At 38.3% G+C, this 23,570-nt stretch overlaps 1 protein-coding gene across 6 annotated transcripts in view; it reads left to right on the top strand.

Moving 5' to 3' along the window:
* ARHGAP24 (Rho GTPase activating protein 24) overlaps positions 1–23,570 on the top strand; it is a 473,550-nt gene that overhangs the window by 413,772 nt on the left and 36,208 nt on the right. For all 6 annotated transcript variants that reach the window (XM_072116067.1, XM_072116077.1, XM_072116060.1 and 3 more), the window contains one exon: positions 20,708–20,830. In XM_072116067.1, the coding sequence (XP_071972168.1) occupies positions 20,708–20,830 (123 nt within the window). The remainder of the gene's footprint in view (positions 1–20,707; positions 20,831–23,570) is intronic.

Below are 23,570 nucleotides of genomic sequence, written 5' to 3' on the forward strand. Positions count from 1 at the left end.
TATTTTACCATTAAAGGAACATTTGTAGTACTTCTTTTATCATGAGATTTCTAAAACAGGGTTTTAATATTGCTGTAAATTTATCTTATAAATCAATGTTTAAAAAAAACCTACTGTATTTGAAAAATTGCTGTCTCAAGGAAAAAAAAAATATTTGAAACAGTTTCCAAAAACATGGATTCTTTAACTTCTGGTTTGCTCAAATGAGGAGTTGTAAACATAATATAAGTGAATATAATATAGGTGGCTGGGGCGGTAGCTAGGGCCCTTCTAGGGTGCAAATTGCCACCCAAACCACCCACCAAATTTAATCCAAGAAGGACCTTCACCCATGAAATTCTTGTAAATTCTAGTACATTTTGTGCTTTCAATACACATGTACACAAGATATATTTCAGAAGGTACTTTGAAGGTCCTCCAAGGTCCTGAAACCACAGATTAAAAGCCATAGTCCATAGCAGCCTGAATCCACCCATGGTTGGAAAGTATTAGAAAGACTATGTACTTGGATGTCTCTCTCATTGAGAGAGGATAAATCCTTATGGATCCTAAACTTTGGATTAGCTAATATATGTACAACACATTGCAAAATGTTACAATATAATTTTGAAAGTACTTTTACATGTATACATCAGAGGCCAATGAGGACAGTCATACTTTTACCAAGACTCCTCTCAGCACATAGGGACTGTAAGAAAATACTTTGAAATGTATACCTGCAGATTTCTTTCTATTTTCCTCTCTGCATGCATTGCCTTCCAGCTTATTTTGTACTCATGTACAAAATCTAATCCCTGCTCATTGAGCATGTCTCTTAGATTTATTGTTTCTTTCTCAAGAAAACAATTTGAAGTGGATTTCAGGCCATAAAAGGTAGCCAGGTCATGTTAGTACAAGTGAACTCCTCAGCAGGTAACTAATGACATGGTGACAGCAGGAAAAGCTTTTTGGGAAAGTGACTTAAATTAGGTTGCATGGTGCCCATGTTATTAACGCTGCACATACTATGCATATGACACATAACGTGCTAAGATGAAAGGCTGAATAAATATGAGACACATAGTATGTAATATTCAGAGAAATAAAGAACATCATGATACATAGTTGAGTAATAATGAATTCCCGGTGTTGATCCTGGTTCTACATAGAACACTTTGGGGGGAAGTTATTAAGACTGAAGGTTTGAATGCCAAGCCTAATTCCCAGCCCATGTACCACATTCTGAATTTATGGAGAAGCTCCGGCATCTTAGTAAATGCATATGCAAACTCCAGCAGTTAGACCAAGTCTGACAGTAAATACGGCGGGCCGAGGTGTTCACACCACCAACCCAACTGTTCCATGCCAAAATGAAAAAGGTTGGAAAAGGGGGTTATTACATGCCTTACCTGCCAGAAAACTGGTGGATACAGAATAGTAAATCTTAAGCTGTGTATTGAAGAATTGAAAAAATCTGTGTCTAAAACTGGGCTTGTTTGCATGGGCTTCCATCAAGATTATGCTTTCTTCCCACACAAAAACATACTTATAAGTTTTCCTGGAAAGTTTGCTGTAATGCATCACCACGATGGTAATCTCCTATTGTAGAATATTTCAAAATAGTTCAAATAGTTCAAAAATAGTTTGGGGGATTATTCTGCTAAACAGTTATGGGGTTTATTTACTAAAGGTCCATGGACGCACTTTCGTCGGACCTTCCAATGTTTTCGGGTTTCTTGGACTGATTCAGACTGAGCGCGGGATTCAACTTTCAAATTGTGTTGCAAGATCAAGCACTTACATTCACCAAAAAAAAGAAGGTGAGAGGGGAAGCAATACATCCAGGATATCGGGCGCATGATCTTAGTGAATCGCAGCAGAGTGCATTATCGTCGGTCTCCTCCGGACGGGTAAGTAAATGTAAAATATGAAAGGGTTCACTTATTTTTCTTCCAACTGTTACGTCATTTATCATAATAATACGTTTCTCTTTCAAGCATCACACCAACACAATATGGCTAATTCTGCCCCATTGTCTCTATTCTGTTTACAAATGTACCCATCATAAGAAACCGGTTTCATCAATAGAAAATGATTCTAAACATTTTCTATCATTTTGCTCAAAGACAATGTTCCATTAAACACTTTTGTGAGCTATCACTCAGCAAATGATGTGCTGCTATTTCATTTGTGTATTCCCTGAGGAATGCTTGCTATCGGGAACGCTTGACATATACTGTACTATATGCTAATAACTGCAGAATATCAGAGAGGTGCCAATTAGCTGCTCGCCAATAGCAAAATGTTTTTTACTGTCTTCAAGCCACAGTATATGTCTTGCTGAATTAGCTTGTACCACGTCCAGAAGCTGTACATAAGAACATTGCAATAAAGAGGGTACTAAGCTCAGGGAAACCATATATATTATGTGCAAAGTATTTTCCACTAGTAGATTAAGCAGCAGTTGATAAGATTAAACTTGTGAGATTTCTGTTTGTTCCTCCATTATGTCATGTAATCAGCAATCAGACTTTCCGATTGCCCCAATGTGTGGACAGGAAAGCACAAACCACTGTTAAAAGATAATGGGGCACATTTACTTCCCGTCCCGTCACGATCTTCTAGGATTCGGAGCTGCTGCGATTCACTCAAATCGTGTGTCCAATTTCCTGCATGTGTCGCTTCCCCGCTGAGGTCCGCTGGAGTTCACCTTCTTCTTCCTGGTGCTGATCTTGCGACAGAATTTGAATTTTAAATTCTGCAGTTTGTCCGAATTAGTCGAGTTGTCCGACGGCCATGCCCCCCATTTGTGTCGCATGAAAGCCGTCGCCGATGCACCACAATCCGATCGCGTCCGCCGAAAACCTGGGGCAATTCAGCACAAATCAGAAATAGTCGGGAAACCCTTAGTAAATGTGCCCCAATAGGTGTAAAATATTGATAAATATCTACAGGCATTCCCTCACCATCAGGCCATAAAGGGTTATTGCACTGTGCTCTAATATATAACTGCCTAAAACACCTTGAACCACAATTATCAAGGATTTTTGACAGCTTTTATACAACCTTGAAACTAGTATGACAAAAGCTCTTGATAAAAAGGGACATGGTCTATTGTTCACTTGAAAATCATTAAAATTTGGGATAATTTTCTGGCGTAAACTAAGCCAATTAAATGAAGGTGCAAAGTAAGATTGAGCAGCCTTACACTACACCAGAATTATCATCCCACATAAGTCTGCTGTAGAAGGTCTTGTCCAAGGCCTCATGCACACAACCGTTTTTGGGGGCTGTGAACTAGCGGCAAAAACAGCAGCTAATTCCCAGGCCACATTGTGCATAGTCATAGGCATAGGAAAGCAGCGCGATTTTCTGCGCATCCGCTCATTTCATATGGACATCTACTGGATGAGCAGTGCTCACCTGCTGATGTCCACCAAGCCGAAATGGATGCAAATAGGCAATTTAACCTGTTTGTGATATGTAAAGTATACAAAGTATACATCCATTGCATGAGACCTTACCTTAAACTGGCTAACTTTAAGATCCTTTGTAAAAATCTGCCCCATAGTGTAAAATCAATATTATTACCCCCATGACACATTCCGGTCACCTGAGAAAGTAAAAAAGTTTTGATTACCTGACATGTTTTTGCAAATTCGATTTTCCACTTCCTTTTAGGAATGATTGTGACACTAAAAAGCATGTCGGAGCCATACTTGTTTTATCTACTGCAATCTTTTTGACCGCTGTTTAACACTGTTGACTGTTCTCACCTTTTTTCCCTACCTTGATCTGGTACATAATCGACTCATATTGAACTAACATGTAAAATGAACAATTATATTTGAAGTACAGGGGGTGTGGATGTTGCTGGCACAGGGGTCCATCAGAGGATTCACCTGTGCACCAGTCCGAATTTGATAACAAAATTATCTCTTGGTCCTTGTTTTTCCCTTAAGCACTGTGGTAAGGCAACCACCTGATGAAGTCGCAAAATCTGTACCAGTAGTGAAAATACTAGTAGTTTAATATTTATTGTGTTAGCCCTATAGAGCTGAAGAAGAGTGAAGAAATCAGAATACTGATCAAGATTTTTTAAATTAACTGAGCATAATCATAGCATAATCTGTCTACTCGGCCTCAAAAAGGTACTGCCTGATTTCTTCACTCTTTTTCAGCAAAAACATGGTGATCCCGGGGCCCCATCCAAATAACCATTCTTTTGCTTTTTCCATTGAGCTCAAAATAAAAATACTGTATGTACTTCAGTATAAACCGACCCGAGGCATGAAAAATAGATCAAGCAAATAATATCTTTATTAATAGAATAGAAAAATACACCACAAAACATGCTTAAAAACCTTTAAAAATTGTGAACAAAGTCACAAATGAATGACATCCTCGGGAAAGTGCTCGACACATGATAATGTGCACTGATCCCGGAACTCCAGCTTCCCATACTGGCTACAATATAGTATACAACAATGTACAGAAATAAATATTATAAGTAGTGAGCTAATCAAATCTTTTGACAGGTCCATACAAATGCAGGATAACAATGGACTTGTCAAAAGATTTGATTAGCTCACCATTTATAATATTTATTTCTGTACATTGTTGTATACTATATTGTGGCCAGTAGGGGGAGCTGGAGTTCCGGGAACAGTGCACATTATCATGTGTCGAGCACTTTCCCGAGGATGTCATTCATTTGTGACTTCGTTCACAATTTTTAAAGGTTTTTAAGCATGTTTTGTGGTGTATTTTTTTTTAATAAAGATATTATTTGCTTGATCTATTTTTCATGCCTCTGTTCTTTTTGTGGCTTTTGATTACATATTTTGGCATGTTTTGATCAGTGGTTATTGTTGGGCAGTGCTCTACACCTCTAGTGTATAGATCAGTGTAAAAACTGCTACCCCAGAAGTTACTCCCCAACAACCAACAGGAACGTGAGCAGTGACCTACACAAATGTAATACCATGTAGACTCTCAGTAAAACGTAAGACAGTGAAGCCATATCCAAAAGTATACAGGAGATTGTGAGGAGCAGTCTTTGTGGGGTACTAGTCATTTAGTGGTGTATGGATAAGATAATTCATACTAGTATATTAGTATATAATATCTATCCAAGACTTGCATATGTGATATTATGGATATTGCCTCAATCCATGCACCTCTGCATTGCAACAAAAAACATAATAATGTATCAACTAATTAACTTTTAAGAGATTATTAGTTAAAAAACAATGTCAGTTTCTGTGTCTCTAATCTTTTGTACATGACCACCTCTTGGTTTCCATGTAATGAATCTACAATGAGCTGATTCAATTGAATTGAGAATCCTATTTATTCTCACTTATTCTGCTGACACTGTAGAGTAAAACAGATTAAATGTCCTTTGAAAATGGGAAAAGCAGTTTTACTTCTGCACGCCTACACCGGAACTCAGACATGCTAGAGGAATTAATATGAGACAGAGTAGGCTGTGATCCATCTAGTGTATGCTGACATTTGAAAGGATCGATATGCACGTCATCAGTCTGACACGGCCATGATATGGACAGCTTAAATGAAAATAGAAGAATTTGTGTAATAAAACCTTGTTATGATTACAATTTATCAATGTCCATACTGATTTTCATTCCATCTCCAATGAGATTGTCCTTTTGCGTCAATAACCTTCATATCGACTTTCAGTGGTGCCACTGGGGGGCTCATAGGATCTTAACTGTTAGGAAAACTTTAAACCTATAAGTAGTATATAATATGAAATTTAATAGAGGAAAATTTACTGTACGCTTCCAAGGACCTTACTTAACATACTGTTTTGAATGTTGTGTAAAGTTGAATATCAGATTCATTGATAAGAACACCCATCTTACACAGTATATCACAGTATAAAGGGGTTGCCTCGCTATAGAGCTGATGTTGTCATATGAAGAGCCACATCTCCCCATGAAGGATCTCGGAAGTTATTCTACAAGCACTTTGTTGTTATAATAACAACATTCTGAAGGTTTTTTTTGTGACAAGAGAAAGCTGGATAGCATTTAGGCAGATGCCACATCTGAGATCACAGCATGCCTGCATGGGGATGGGGAGTAAAAGTCCACAGAGGAATACTGCAATTTCTTTTCATCAGATACATACATGGGGTAGACATTGCAAATCTAACTGGTTAAAGGACCTTAGATGACATCACCCTTGTCACATGATATGTTGAGAAAGGCATGGGACATGGAGAGGAGTAGATGAGAGGGACCAGCTGAGTAGGACATGCCCCCTCTGATGCCAGGTAAGATAACATAAAGTGGATTTATGGGGCTAGCTGTATTTGTGAAAATTTGATGACAGGTTCCCTTTAACATGATAAATCAGGCACAACACAGGATAACTCATCCACAACAAACTTTGTGCGTATCTACAGCATCCATAAACCAGCAAATGTTTGAGTTTCAATACAAAAGGCAACTCTGGAAAGAATATTTCATACTGTACCTGAGGGCACTGGTAGTTTAGTAGTGTAAAAGCTAATTACAGGTTTCCTGCTGAAAGGTTTCTTTAAGGGCTCTTTCACAATTGCATGAATCACGTCAGCGTACAATCCGTGATTTTACACATTACCTACATTTCCATTCTATGTGCTTTTTCATATTTCTTCCACTGACCTGTGATTCATGCTGTAAATATTGAAGCATGTTCTATTTTTTCGCAGATGTAGACCATAAATTCCATAGAAGTCAATGCATCTGCAAGAAAAAAAAGACTGTACAATTATGTCATCCAAGTGTGGTCCATTTTTTTTTTCAGTTTTTCTTATATTATGGTGGAAAACCTGGTGGTTTTCCATCATATTATAGCCAACTATCTGATTTTTTTTGTGGATGTGAAAAGAGATCGTTGACGTACAGACGTGAAAAAAACTGATGTGGATACAACACGGACAATAAACTAATAACACACTTAAGTTGGGTTCACATTCCGTTTTTTGTATATGATAAGTGTATATGTCAGTACCAGACGTATATGCTTAGCGTATACATTGACAAATAGTAGCAGACTGATGCATAGTTGTTGCCTGTGTCCGGCCACTATACATCGACGTATGCGCTCAGCGAGAAGCAACGGACAGCTATGGAGAGGGGATATAGAGTATTCCATCTCTCCTCACAGCCTCGCCAAGTGCATACGTCGCTCGGAAGGAGAGAGGACTCAGCAATTTCACTGTCTGTATTAGGACAGTGACATCACTGGGGGAACACCCCATACACTCGGCGTATGCTCAACTATATACAGTGAATCTAAACCAGGTCAGAACTGGCATAGATTACAACTTTAACATGCGCTGGTATTCTTTGCCTCCCCATGGCCACTTTTTGGAAAAATGTCCAAAAATTGCAATTCCAGGTCTTTCGCCATAATAAATCTGCCCCACTGACTGTGAGAATGTATCATTTTGATTCTAACCTCTAAAGGAAAAGTGACACCATGTCATAGTTGTTTTATTAGGTTTAGGAAGGAGGCAGTAGCACCTACACAGTCTTATACTTACCCCAGTCCCCTGCTGGTCTATGTGCTGAAACTTATCATGCATTTTGAGACCTTTTTGGGACCTTTGGAAAAAAAAATTCCTGGACACAAAATAGACCGTAAGAACATTTGTTAAAGGGCCAATGCCACTTTAATGAATCTGATGGACACCGGATCTCCAAAAATACACATAGAACTGTCCCAAGGAGCCGCTTTATGATAAATAACCTCCAATGTATATTTTTGTTCTCAAAGGAGTTTTTTTGTCTTTAAGATGACTTGAGGAACGTCCAGCCTCGTTGTTGGATAATGGTTGGGATCCTGTCTTGTTTATCTATCTTTGACTTAATGAAAAAAAAAAATTCATATTCTCAGCCAGAAGAATATGGTCTGTAATTTGTTTAGCAATAAAAGAAAATCAGTTTCATCTGCATGTTATTAAATCTGATGCATTAACTAAATGTCCTAGATCAATTAGTTAGTCACAGTTTAATTTCATGCAAATTTCCATACAGCGAGGAAGAAGCCAGAATGTAAATGAAGTTTAAAATACCATGACTGCATAATATATCTGAAGACTTTCCTCGCAATTTTAGGTTAATGTAGCAGAGGAACAAAGCTATATAAATTTTACAGCAATTCTGTACTGATGGCAGTTCTAAGAACTACTTTCCTAGTCACATGTCTAAGCCAGTCATCTAAAAAGATCTAGGCACCTTAGTGCCAACTATTTTCATTAGACTGTTTCTGTTCTAGTAATGCAAAGCATTTCAAAACTACAAGGTCACAGCCCCTTAGTTCTTCTACTGTGCTTTTATGAGATGGTGAGTATTGCATCTGCCACTCTGATCACATGATCATCAAGTCCCAGCACTGAGCATACCCGGGTAAGTGCTGGGGCCCAGGGTTGCTGGGGGGGCCCACATAAGGATGTAAGTAAGGAATCCTTGGGGTTGAGGGGGATCTTTATATATAATAACCATGAGAGAGCTGTATATAAAAAAAAACATTAGGGGGCTGTTTGTTATGATACACTTGAGAATATTTTAGAGAACAGGAGACTGCTTTAATTTCTGAATTTTTAAAGCTGCCACGTGAGTTCACTGCAAAGGGGCCTACAGAGGCTCTGCCGCCCAGGGGAATACAGAAACCTGTTTTGGCTGTTTTTGCCATTCTCTCTGCTTCTTTGGTAGTTTATCAATCTCACTTTTTTCTTGTGTTAAATGGCAGATTTTTTAAAGATCTCTTTTTGAGACATTTGTTACAAATGTTGCAAAATTGTCGCACAAATGTTGCAAGGAACTTCTTTCCATTTTCTAAGTTTTACTTAAGTATGGTTTAGTCTGGAATTTGAAATGGAATAGAAGATAAATGTGTCTTACTGACGAAAAACAAATGTCTGGCGGACATTTCAAAATGTCCCCAAAAAGGCGTAAAATTGCAATGCACCAAAAAATGTCTCAAAGAAGACAGAAAAAAACAGGAAGAAAAATAAAGATAAATGATCCCCATAGATTGTTAATGGCTGCAGAATATGATGATGTAGTATAATTAAAGAATTATTATGTTTACTGTTATGGCTATAGTCTATATACCTACAAATGTATCATCTTTCTAATATAATATTACTATATAAAGCTCATATTTTGCCTTTTACAGAAGCTCATTTACTTTTATTAGATCAAAATGCAAAAATTCATAGATAGTCACAAATATGCTTACCACTGCATCTCTATACAGCCACTTGTATACCTGGCCTTATTTCTTAGCAACCAAGGCACTGGCAAGCGCCCTTCCTTTGTGCCCTTTTCAAGGTTGTCCTTGATGTTGAAAATAAAGTAGACTGTACTATGTAATAAAGAACAAAGAGAATCCTAATTTAGACTGCCAGCTAAAAATGGAAACTTGATGGATTCTAGGTCAGGAAATATTCCTGAGTTGTCATCATTGGAGATAAATTTTGGTTAGTCCAAACTTTCCCCAGAAGATATAGACATTACCGTATTTCTCAATTTCATCTGTCCAAAGCCACATAGAACGGGAGCAAATGCAAAAGGACATCTGAATGGAAAGGCTTAACGCCATCCTGATAGATACAGTTTATATATATATATAGATCTATGTATATAAGATAATATTGATTATGCTATTGGTTTTCTATTGAAGCAGCAGAAAAAATGAAAATAACACGTATGTAGAAGCAACAAAAAATGATGTGCTTTAAAACGAATAAGTTTTTAATAAAATTAAATATTTCCTTCTTTCTCCCGCTAATTGGCTTGTATTACTCTAATATATAGCACATGTAGTAAGTAACATTTTGGGTAACTTAGTTTCTAATGAAATCTGCAATAAATAGCTCACAATTCATACCCTGGTGTCAATACATTATGAAATGCTTACTGTTTGCATGCAGAATGATTTTAGACTTGACAGTCCTCTTAGTAAAGATTGATGTTACTCATGGAAAAGTCTAGAGCAACCTTTACATGCTGATAGGTAAAGCTAGAAAAAATAGGGTTTTTTTTTAAGATAATATTTTTTTTACTATCTTACATCTCGTAGAACCAGGCTCCAAACTAAAAACAAAAACTGAAAAATTTAGGAGCCTAATACAGGCAGTCCCCGAGTTACATACAAGATAGGGTCCATAGGTTTGTTCTTAAGTTGAATTTGTATGTAAGTCGAAACTGTATATTTTATAATGGTAGATCCAGACAAAAAAATGTTTTGCCCCAGTGACAATTGGAGTTTCAAAATTTTTTGCTGTAATTGGACCAAGTATTATTAATAAAGCATTCAGAAAGCTTCACCAGAGGACACAGTGGGCAGAGGGGTCCGTCTTTAACTATGGGTCGTCTGTAAGTCGAGTGTCCTTAAGTAGGGGACCGCCTGTACATTACTTTGATTGTGAGATTTAAAGAGGATTATCAACTGAATGCACCAGCTTCAGCTCTTCACATCCCATAACAGGTGTAGTTTCTATTAGGCTGCTGCTTAGATTTCCTCTCTAGGGAGGGGGAAGGGGTGAGGGGCCCAGCTGTATACGTTTGTCTGCATGAGGCCTAAATCTGTGTATTTGTGTTTAAAATTTGTCTAGTCTTGGCCAGGTTTCCATGTAAGTTGTCCTAAGTTAGTTAATACATAGCTCCCAACCGTCCCGATTTTGACGGGACTTTCCCGTTTTTCGTACCCCTGCCCCGCGTCACGGGCAGCTATGATATTGTCACGGATTCTCCCCCCAGGTCCCGCTGTGTCCCCATAGTAAATACTTTGAAAGTCTGAACTCACAGTACAGAATGGCTTCTACAGACATCGGGAGGGAATCCTTTTCAGAGAAGTGTCGGGCTTAGCGCAGAGCAGGGACCACGTCATCAGCTTCAGATCTGTCCATATATGGTCACTGCATCTCCTAGAGTTCCCCAGAGCAGACATCGGGCAGGGAATCCTTTTCAGAGAAGTGTCGGCTTAGTGGAGAGAGCAGGGACCACGTCATCAGCTCAGATCTCTATCTGTCCATATATGGTCTCCAGGTCTTCCCCAGACACAAGCTCTTTATATAATTAAATTAAATAAAGTTTTGGCCAGGCTGAGATTCGAACCTGGGACCCTCTGCACTGTAGACAGGAGCTTAACTAACTGAGCTATAAGCCCAGTGATACAGAGCTGAGGATTTCTGGTAAGTAAGACATGTTATCTGACATTTACACTGTGACACAGACTAATGCACTGATATATAGAGAGGGATCTTCTCAGAGATTATTATTGTAATTATTGAGACTATTATTATTATTATTATTATTATAAATTTTATTATTATGGAGATGATTATTAATAATGGTAAAAATAATAATAATCATCTCAATAATAATAATAATAATAATAGTCTCAATAATTACAATAATCTGAGAAGATCCCTCCCTATATACCAAGGCAGTATATAGTTCTTAGTTACCAAAATTCTCCACTTGTTAATCACTGAGGTTATAGCTTAGTGGGTTGAGGCGCTGTGTTATTATTGTACATGGACACTGCAGGTTCTGGGTTCAAATCCTAATGAGGATAATATTTTTTTTTTTTTTTTTTTAAATTATGATTTTTATTATTTTTAATATGGCTAAAATTTGGGGCGTGGCCAGGGAGTGATTGGGGGTGTGGCTTAGGGGGATCACCATTTTGTCCCTCTTTCCTTTTCCCAAATGTTGGGAGGTATGGTTAATATAGTGGGTGTGATATTTCATAGGTGAATTATGATTCCTGTTTCAGATCTTAATATGCACATTTTGAAGGAAAACTCTGGGGATTTTAAGATAGATTTGTGTTTAACATGAACACAAAGAATTTCCTGTCACATTCCCAAAAGAAAACTATAATCCTACAGGAAATGTGTACCTATATTATAGGATCCTGGAGGAAATGGCCCTGACGATTACAGATTACAATTATGGTATAGATAATTTCACAAACTACAAAGCAGAGGGGACTCAATGAACGTTATAGGGTGACAACTGTAAAAGAAAAGTTAAAAACCTGGGATAAGTGTAATTGTGTCCCAAGAAATCTTCTCACTCACTGCCACAATAATGAACATAGAAAACAATCTCATGTAATGTGCGACTTGTTGCTTTTGTATGCCATGTTAACCACTCGTCATCAAAGTGGGAAGGGATTGGGAATGGTCTTCTGCGGCCTGGCACGTTTAATATTATTACATTTTCTAAGCTGATATACATTTTAGTTTCTGCAGCAAATATGCACCTAATTTATTGACAGAAACTTTATCATCTCCCCTTTATCTATCTGCAGCAAGTCTGAGTATAGGATGGAAACAGGGTGCACTCCTCTGCGGCCTGAGGTAAACTTTAGAAACTTTTATCCCAATGTCATATACAGAGGGATAAACCACAAATTCTCTCACCGTATGCTTATATTAGAGGAGAAAAACACAATGGGGCACATTTACTTACCCAGTCTGCGATACCGTGCATGTGTCTCTTCCCTGCTCAGGTCCGACAGAGTTCCCCTTCATCTTCCTGGTGTATGTAAGGGCATTGTCTTGCGACACAATTCTTAAATCCTGCGCTCAGTCAGTCGGATCGCCTGACGGCACACCCCCGGGTTTTTGGCGCATGAAAGCAAACGCAGCTAAGCCAAAAAATGATTGTGTGCGACACAATCCAAGCACAATCACATGTTAAATACCTGTCAAAGCTGCGCAAATCCCGAAAAACTGGTGAGCTGGTTCCTGACAGCTGGTGACGTCACTGGCTCTTTTTGCAAATCTCACACATGCGAGAGTATAGCTTTCCTTGCACAGTGGCACTTCTCCACTGCCAGCAGTGCAAGGAAAGCTATTCTCATGCATATGTAAGATTTGAAGGGGGAGTCGGCCATTGGAATACTTTGTAGGCGGTGCCAGGAGGCAGGGGGGGGCGGGATAAATTAGATTGTTTTGGGGCCTGGAGGTGCTCTACAGCTGTTTTGAATTTGCCTAGCCTACCCCTGCTCTACAGGTAAGCAGATAGGCCTGAACCACAGGGAAACATCCTGTTGCTGCTTTAGTAGCAGCACTGAAAGTGCCCCTTATCCACCAGCAGATGCCACCACTCGATGCAAGATTTCTGGGGGTGGACCAGCCCCTTCTTCAGGTCCATAAAATACACACTAAAATAAGGCCATATACATATATTAAATATATGTAAAGAAAACATATATAGAAAAAAGCACAAAAAGAAATAAAAATAAATATATAAATATATTGATAAATATAATTGTGTCAACAAATTATGATAAACAGAAATATAAACATATATGCCCAATGCCTGTATTATTTGATAAATAACTGTTAAATGCATTGCCAAATGTATTCATGATATTAATTTAAAGGGGTATTCCCACAAAGACAAGTTCCTTAAATGTACTCAGGATAACAAAATAACACATTCTCTAATTCACGGTTATTAACAAAAATACAGAATTTCACAAATATATGTCCAACCTGTCTCTATAAGTCCTATGTACACCATTTCAGTTGCCCCTAGACACAACCCGGTAATGTTTGACTTAGGGTTGGGGACGCCATCATTTCTGTGATGGCTGTGAAGCTGATTTTCTCTCTCTTTGCTCCCTGATCTCTAGCACCGCCCCCTGGAGTCCAGGACGGATCTCACACTGACACATACACTGATATCCTGCTGGCAGCAGCATGAGGAGAACTACAAGCTATGGACAGATTAGTTATTTATCTGGGGAGGCACAGCAGGGAGGTACAGCAGGTTTAGTATGTTGTGGAATAGCAGAGATGTAGGAGAGGTGACTGTCATTGTATGCACTAGGCATCTAATGGATCTCATTCTCTCGGATCTGTCTCATCTCTCTTTCTATGTGTCAGATTCTAGTACACTGTTCAGAAGTTAAATTAAATTGTATATAAACCTGTACCCTGATACCATAGTGTCAGCTCGGTGGCAGCTCACAGAACTAGATGGATAATAATGTTTTTGCTTAGGAAGTGATAGGAGCTAAAACAGCAAAACATAAAAAGTAAAATTGTGAAAGTTAAGGGTTAAAAATGATCTTTATTGTGTTAACATCACTAGGGGATTGAAATTTTAGAATTTTCTTTCACGGGAAAACCCCTTTAAAGACCAAAAGATGTATTATATTATTCAATCCATAATAATACAATAAAATAACAACTGAATTATATAATAAACTTTTTACATATTTTATTATATAATTCAATTGCATGAAGGTATTTCTCAACTAGGGCTATGGCATAGCTACACTTCCACATTTTGAAGTAATTGTAATTACTGGTAATTTCTTTTTTACCAAAGTATTTCTGAATGGAGGAAAAGCATTTCCATCTTCTTAATCTATATCCAATAATCTAATTTTTACTTTGTTCAGGGTCTCAGAGTGAAGATAGGTAGGAGTTATTCTGAGATATTGCGCCTGGTAAGACATGTTTCAGCAGTGCACATGATGGGAAGGTTTCTGCTAACCACATGAAAATAATGATGTTTACTGACTTTTGTAGCAACTTGTTATTCAGAAAGTCCATTTGAGTTGTAAGGCACTAGGCTAAGCCATAGCTATTTCATTATTTTCGAGAAAATACATAAATCAGACTTAAAGAGCTTTTGTGGGAAAACCCCTTTAGTCCCCTTGACACATGAAATGCGATACCTGTAGCCCATGTCCTGATTACAATTTAGTGGTGGCTCTTGAAGCACTGACTCCAGCAGCAGTCCACTCCTTGTGAATTTCCCACACATTTTTGAATGTCCTTTCTTAATAATCCTATCTAGGCTGCAATTATATGGTTGCTTGTGGACCTTTTTATTCTACACTTTTTCCTTTCACTCAACTTTGCATGCTTTAAAACAGCACTGTTATCTGGCAATTCAGCAGTCTTCCCCATGATTGTGTCACCGACTGAACCAGACTAAGGGACCTTTTAACATGCTTGGGAAGCCTTTTCAGGTGTTTAGGGTTTATTATTTTAGTTTTCAGTGATAATGAGACTTATTTACTAAGGGACCCACGGGCGCATTTCCGTCGGGTTTTGCAACTTTTTCGGGGATCGTGCCTGCTTTCATGCAATGGTCCAACTGATTCGGACTGAGCGTGGGATTTAACTTTAAAATTGTGTCGCAAGAACAAGCACTTACATCCACCGGGAAGAAGAAGGTGAACTCCGTCGGAAAGCGATACATGCAGGATATCTGGCGCACGATGTAAGTGAATCGTGGCAGAGTGCAATCTCGTCGGACACTCCGGATCGGGGAACGCGCAGGACCAGATAAGTAAATGTGCCCAAATGACTTTTCGATTTTCCTTGGCTGAAAGCCAGAATAATCAAGGTTAACATAAATAAATACCTGAAAAGGTTCACTCTATTTGTAATGAGTATATAATATATGAGTTTAACTTTTATTTTTTTTTGTATCATTCTTTATTGAGCAGTTGTAACATTAACATTAAACAAATTAACATCACTTGTAATCAAAGGACACGCAGGTCCAGACAATATAAAGTGATATTTAAGTACAATATATATATATATATATATATATACATATACATATATATATATATAATGACATAAATATGTATAGATGTATATATATATTAGAGCAAGAACCTCAATAACTATCAGTTTGCCAGAACATCACAGACGTAATGAGGTCAATGGTGAATCTTATATGTATGTACCAAATAGTTAACATAAACAATTCTAAGGTTGTTAGATATATTACTAGCAAATGGATAAGCTAATATAAAGTACAAAAAGAAGAGGGAGGGAGGGGTGAGGGGTAAAATCAGTCGTCAACTAGAGCAATTTAGGTATAAATGGAATGAAGGAGCGTTTTTACGTAAAAGTATTGAACTCAGGTAATTGTCTAAAAGTGAGCCAGGGGCCCCAAATGGTTGTGTTGTCGGTACTGATATTATGCTTGGCAGCAGTTAGTTCTTCCATCCGATGCAGCACAGTTATCTCACCGAACCAATCTGAAATTTGTGGGACTCTGGTAGCCTTCCACAGCCTAGGAATGAGGGACCATGCAGCAATTAGCATGCATCCCATGAGTGATTTTTTGGCTTTGGTAATTGAAGTGGGTAGAATTAAGAGGAGTTTCACTTTTTGAATTGAATTACTAATAAAAGGAACTTTTTGCTGATATTCGTATTTATTGAGAAGCACTTGTACATACCTCCCACCAATTTCCACCGTTCTGAGAACCTGAAACTTTGGCTTCTGCACTAAAACTTGAACTTTCATTTGAGATGATGCGGTCTGTCGCCCTGTGTTCTCCTCATGCTCGGACATTTAGACCACTTCAAATTGCAACACTTTCCATGGTTCTCCTTGTGTAAACTGTGAATAAAAATCCAGTAAAATTGAAAATACCCAGTTGCACCTTTTTCTTGGGCTTTATTCTTTGAGCCATAATGATCAAGGAGATAACAAATTCATATAGATTTGATAGGTTTTACTAATTTATAATTTTTTTTAAAATCTTTTAGCTAAATATTTCACTTTTGAACACCCATAACATCTTTACGCTTTTTTACATATCATTCAGGACTACCTGTTGTTTTCATTAAAACCATTTTGAAAAATGTGCAACCTTTATATCTTTTTAACCCTTTTTTGATTGTTGTTTAGTAGAAGAACTTTACAATTCACTTTTGATGGCTTTAGATGAAAAATACACCCTATTTAGCATGCTTTTCAAGCATTTTGGGTTACATCCCATTTCAAGGTCACACCTTATTTCTCATAACAGTCATAAAAGTACCGGTATTTAAAAAGTGGCTCCAGGGCAGATGTTTGAGTAAATAATAAAAATATAAATAGCATACATTACTTCAAATCATTGATTGAAAATTAAGTACAAAAATGGTCGATGTACACACACATGTGTATCACGATGTTCCAAGGATCTATTGTTGAGTTATCTGTAATATTTGGTTTCCTAGCATGGCATATTAATAGAACATGGAATCCAAAAATTTATATCACTGGGTTACACTCAATATCAACTGTTTGCAGCTCAATAAAAAGTGTTGAATCAGCAGCGATAAGCCTACAAGTGATAAAGCTCATTCAGTGTACCATGATATCATTCTCACTTACTGGTTGACAGGTTTTGGAATACTGCTCTTTATATCTGATGACGGGAGATTTGTTGATCTCCTACAGCTTTGGATAGGATTACTGTGTGTGCTCATGCTGGTAAGCTTCAGATGATGTCTGATACTATCATAGAATGTCCTCTGTTTTTCTAATAATAGAATAGGGTTTTAACTGTTTTTAAGATTTGAGGTAAAAAGTTGACGATATAATTGAACAGCAGGATTAACAACTTTATTGGCACATCCCTTTACTAAGAATGAATTGAGGTTGTAAATAGCTTTAAATCTATAGGTTCTATGGAAAGGCCCATCTGTATAGCCAAGACAGGTTTAGTACCCAAAGGAGGAGGGTTCAGGGCTTATCTCTCATAAAGGGGGCTCATTTATTAAATCCAATTTACATGAATATGATGAATGTCAATAGAAATGCATTGAAAACCTGAGGTTCACAAGCTAAAAGTATAAATATGGTAACCTATAGATAGAAAATGTTCCTTCATATCAGTCCAACACCTAGAGCCCCTACAGATTGTCCTCTCTTAGCTGGTAGAGAATGGAAAGCAAATAGTTGTGTTCTCTGGTCCTACAAAGTTCTTGCAGATCACCCTTTTAGCTGAACGTCAGATACAATGTAGTTTCTCAATTCAGCCACTTAACCCTCTGCTTCCTGTTCCATTACTTCTTCAACAGCATATCTGTGTGATACAATCTGATATTTAGGATAGGTCAGCTATAATTTAGCAGTAAAAGAAAGAATATTAAAATCACAATTTGCAATTTACTTAATACCTATACGCTGCGATTTCTGAGAGATTTATAGTAAAATAACTACTTGTTCCTTCATTGAGAGTTGTGGAAACAAAACCTTTAATCTTATCAGTACTTCACCGCATCTGCACACATCTCCTTTGCACAGAGCTTCTATGACATCTGATATCTCTTGCTAGCAGCACAGGTTTCAGAGTGAACCTCATTTTGTAAAGATAGGAGAGACAATAAAATAATAATAATAAATCTTTATTTATATATTATCTTCACATTCTGCAGCACTTTACAAATGATGGGGTACACATACAAACAAAAATATCATTACAAAGTAATGGCATAGTTATATTCATTTACAGTTTATAAACAATTTAGGTTACAATCCAAACCAATTGTTTTGTAAACTATATTGTTGTCCTTTTTCCTACTTAGCTGTAAGAACCTGAAAAAAGTCCAGGCACTAAGCCCCAACACACAGTGTGAACAAGACATCATTTCTATTGAAAGCATTGATGCAGGGCACCACCATACACAGTCCCCCCCCCAGTGTGTTGCAGTAATAAGGTTTTATGTAAGAATTGTCACATCAAAACCACATTTGGGAAAGTAAGGGTACATTCACACAGCGGTATGCATGCTCTATCTTTTCCCCGTGTACGGCACGGATCAGTGGCACTGTAATGACGCCGTGCAGCCAATTGCCATCTATCGGGACGTATATGAGGCTGCAAATTTGCTGTGTGGCAAAATCAGATGGACTATTAAAGGGAACCTGTCACCAGGAGACCCATTTTTAGCACTCCCCCAGTCCCCAGAGAGCATATTACATACACTGCCAAAGTGTTTTTGTATTAAAAATTGGTTTTACAGAAAAAAAGATATGTTATATTGTACCTTGCTGTGTGACTAGGCAGTTGCCAATTGGGAGGGGCTGGAAAGGAGCAGTTCCCCCCCACCCTTGGGAAACATGTAACCTTTTCAAATATATGAATAACTCCCCACACTCGGGATTGGCTGTAGAGGAGCAGGGGGCGTCGCTAAGCCAAGTGATGGGTGTTTTCATATATTTGAAAAGGTCACATGGAGTAGCTGAATCCCAAGGGTGGGGGGAACTGCTTTCCAGCTCCTCCCAAAATGCAACTGCCTAGTCACACAGCAGATGCTAATGAAAGGTACAATATAACTTATCTTTTTTTCTGTTAAACCAATTTTTAATACAAACACACTTTGGCAGTGTATGTACTATGCTCTGTGGGGACTGGGGGAGTGCTAAAAATGGGTCTCCTGGTGACAGGTTCCCTTTAAGCACACCTAGTGATCGCCTGAAATCCTGATCTACTTTGCAGACCAGTTTCTCAACATAAAGTGACACATTCTTCTGATAGAATATCAGTAAATGTGTTTCTTTATAGAGCAGTATGAAATTACTCTTTTTTTTATATCTCCAAGACATCTTGTGCGGAGAGTCTTGTGAAGAGATGTCGATAAACAGCTACTATTTTTCTCATTTACATTCTGCTTTTTTCTTCTCATGAAAAACAGAGATGGTGCATATCACATGTCGGAAGACGGAAGCGTACACAGCGTTTTATAATGGATAGCCACATTCACAAACCTCAAGCTATTTTAATCAGATCCATAAACGCTTCCTAACTACAAAGTTCAAAGCATAATTTGGGTGTATTAAAGTGAAGAATAAGAATAACAAAACTGCAGAATTCTGCAGATTATTGTTCTATCCCTGGTAAACTTAGGCCTCATGCACACGACCGAAACCCCAAGTGTAGCACATAGAAGGGCGGATTGTGCGCTCCTCACCCATCCTCTCTCCATACGGAGCCAGGCGGGGGCGCAAATCTGTGAGAAGATAGGACATATCAGGGTTGCCGGGCCTGGTCTCAGTGTGCTTAACACACCTTGACAAGGTGCCATGGACCTCTACACCACAATTGGCTGTGTGCATTGTGTAAAAAATCAGTACAGGAAAAAACAGGTGGAAAAGGCATGTAGTATTCTCCCAATGTCAACCTACCAGGTTGCATCTTCTGTTTTCCAAAGGTCCTCTGAAGATTGAAACGTAAATATGTTTGCTTTGGGAAAAAACTCCAATTGGGCCCTATCTAACCTTCATATGTCTCTTTTATTATCATAACCACAGTTTTATTCATTCACAGTACTAAGAATATTAGGAGTGCCTGCTTCTGCCTATTTCCCAGGTAATCAAAATCCATCATGGACACATACTCATAGATCCAGGCACAGTAACTGTAATATTCTTATATTTGTTATCCACAGCCTTCTTCCTTCTAAAAATCAACTTTCAAAATAATGAGTCATAAATGCTACTAGTCTCTGTGCCTAGATCTATGAGTAAGTGTCCCCCGTTTTGCTGCAATAGTAATTATATATATATATATATATATATATATATATATATATATATATAATATACACACAAAACAGTCTATGACGAAGATAGAATACAAATATCTGGAAGGAATTATTTGCAAATAGTACTATCGCCTTTACACTAAGTCCTGTTTGTGTAACCTTTTCAAGTAATTGTTCTTGAGCTGCTGGTTCTTTAAATAGTGGCACGGCCGCCTTTTACAAATGAAAGGGTTGGGATTTTTAATATATGAGCTTACAGAGACAGAAAAAGAATAATCAGTAGGAAACATAGGTGTTTTGCATAATAATAAGTTTAATGAACAACCTTAAATCCAACTGGAGCTGCTGCATTTTATCACTAATTTCTGTTATTTTACTTTGATTTGTACAGGGGCAGACCGGGAGCGAATGACTGCAAACCATGAGACATACCTCCTTATGGCCAGCACGCAGAATGACATGGAAGACTGGGTGAAGTCTATTCGCAGAGTTATATGGGCACCATTTGGGGGAGGTAAGTTTTAAATACTGTGGTTTACAGATCATCTTGACATGTGACTTTATATATACAATACAGAGGGTAATGTATCAAGACTATGAGTTCTGATCTATTATCCACCTCTAGGTGCATCTCTGGACCCTTATACACTATACAAAGTCATATCTAGTCACAAATTGTTCGTCAGTCAACAGTCATTTGACTGGAGTAATACAGAAAAAGAGCTACAGTCAAATATCAAGTGCATAGGGAAGTTTTTATTTCCATCTACTGTTATTTTTTGACAAGGACAGATAAATGCAGATCCTTGCATAGGGATCATTGATCACTGTACACTCAGACAGGTGACAAAGTCCCCGGTTTCTGCTCTGTCATTAGCTTATGTAAATTTATAAATGCACCAGCACTTCATTAGTCCACAGAGATCAATGATCTCTTTATGAATATCCATTTGCCTGCCAAACCTCCTTCAGTATATAGTTACTAACATTTAACACAAGTCTGTGTGATACCAGCCTTTCCTATAGCTACTGAGCATTTTGAGAATTTGCTGCTATCCGCATCATGTTTGCCTTTGTTTTTTTTTACACTGACTAATAAAAAATAATAACCTGATTTACCCTTTATGCTCATACAAAGGGCATGGAGTGTAAATGAAGTCCCTAGGGACTAATTTCAGAGCCAAGAATATGCTCTTGGGCAAGAAGTTTAGAAGTGACGGTTATGATACCCTTCTTTTTAATAAATATTCAGGCTGGGTTACAAATAGTGGGCTGTAGAAAACTACTCAATATCCCCTGAGCCGCCAGAGGATGCACTTCTGACAAGGTGCATGCCTACATAAATAAGATGCATTCGTTCTTCTGGTAGAGATTTTAGTATTCATTTATCCCAGAAAACTGGCATAAATGGTAATAAATCTAGCATGGAAAATGCTGAGGGTGGTGGAAAAGTTTTAGAATCAAAGTTTGGTACTTTGTTTGGTTTGGTGTCTCCGGTGCCCTTACAAATTCATCATTTTTGTTGCAAAAGTGGTGTCAATTATAAGACTCTGTCTGCATTTTACTATACTATAGTTACTATAGTTATACTGCATTTATAAACATGCATGTAAAACATGCTGTCCTGTATACTCATATTAATGTTTTTTTCTACCTTAAAGAGAACTTGTCACGCAAAAGAAGCCAAATAAAATAAAAACAGGGTCGGCTTCAGGTTTCAGAAGGCCCCTGGGCAGCAGAGCCTTAGTTGGCCCTATTACAGTGAACTCATGTGGCAGCACTAAAAATTCAGGAACTAAAACAAACTCCTGTTCCCTAAAATATTCCCTTGTTATCATCCCAAACAGTCCTCTCTTGGTTATTTTATATACAATCCCTCATGGTTATTTATATACAGCCTTCACCCCCTGTGGATTAATTATATAAAACCTTATGTGGGTCCCCCAAGCAGCTCCCGGCCCTGGCACTTGCCGGGTATGCCCAGTGCTGATTAAAAGCTATGATGAAACCGCATTACCCTTATCCCTAAATGTCTTCTTTTTTCATGGCTGCCTGTTACAAAACTCTGTGAAATTATATGCAACCCACCTAATGTAAGTCCATCTCAATAATGGAGTTCTGTATAGTAAACTTTATGCCTATTGCCCTGCCTCCTTGTTCCTGACAGGTCTAAATGCTATGATATTCTGCTGTATGGGACAATTAGGGAGAGATCTGTAATCTCATTGGTCACTTAATGTCATGTGACCAGGATGAGATCATCCAAGGTCCTGTTTACTTTGAAAAGTTTAACCCATGTATGGCTTTAAATTTTACAATTATGCTAATGAGCCTGAGTGGCTCTAGTGGGTATTTCCAGAGCCCGTCAGTGATGTCTTTTCATAGGTTGTTACAATGTTCAGAGCAGGTCTCCCCTTCCCCTGCATTTCCTGCTGCTGTGAAATTACACAGGGATGGGGCGGCAGGGGAAGGGGAGATATGTTCTGCTTATTAAGCAGCCTGTGACACTGCAGCACTCTGGTAACTCCCACCAAAGCCCCTCTGGCTCATTAGTATAATTCTGAAAGTTTATTCGTAGGCCATGGATAACAAATATAAGAAGATTATCACAGTCACGGTGCCTGGATCTATGAGTGCCACTGGTTTATCCTCACTTGATTTTAATGGTAGATTTCCTTAAAGGGGTTGTCCAGGTCTGAGATTTTTATGTGATCTGACATTGAAGAGTTGGTGGGAGACCAGATGGTTGAGGTGAGGAGGAAATGTGAGTGGGGGTAGGTAGTAGCATCTCCGAGCCTGCTTTCCTTGAATGTGGCTTAAAGGTGGTCGCAGTTGTTCCTGCTTCATCAAGTGTATCAGACACCTCAGGTACTGAAGAGGATGGGCTTTAGAGGGGATGCTTGTTGTCCACAATGCTCGGAGTATGATGCAGATGATTTGCATATGTTTCGGACATGTAGGGAGCTGGATGCAATATGGAGGGAGGCACTGGAGTTTGTTCATAGGGTGTTTGGGGTAGTAGTACTGAGGAATCCAAAGGTATGCATGTTAGGCTATGTGGGGGTCCTCAGCATCCCACAGAATGAACAATTGGCAGTTGTACAAGTGCTAACCTAAGTGTGCAAATCTATTGCTAGGCACGGGAAAGGTGCTGCTGCACCGGGCGTTAGGAAAGTGAGGAATAACGTCCCATGGATGGAAATGAAGGTGTATGTGAAAAGGTGAGCTGTTGGCAAGTTTGAGAAACAGTGCGG

The sequence above is a fragment of the Engystomops pustulosus genome, chromosome 1 (genome assembly GCF_040894005.1).
Source record: "Engystomops pustulosus chromosome 1, aEngPut4.maternal, whole genome shotgun sequence".
Classification (NCBI taxonomy): Eukaryota; Metazoa; Chordata; class Amphibia; order Anura; family Leptodactylidae; genus Engystomops; species Engystomops pustulosus.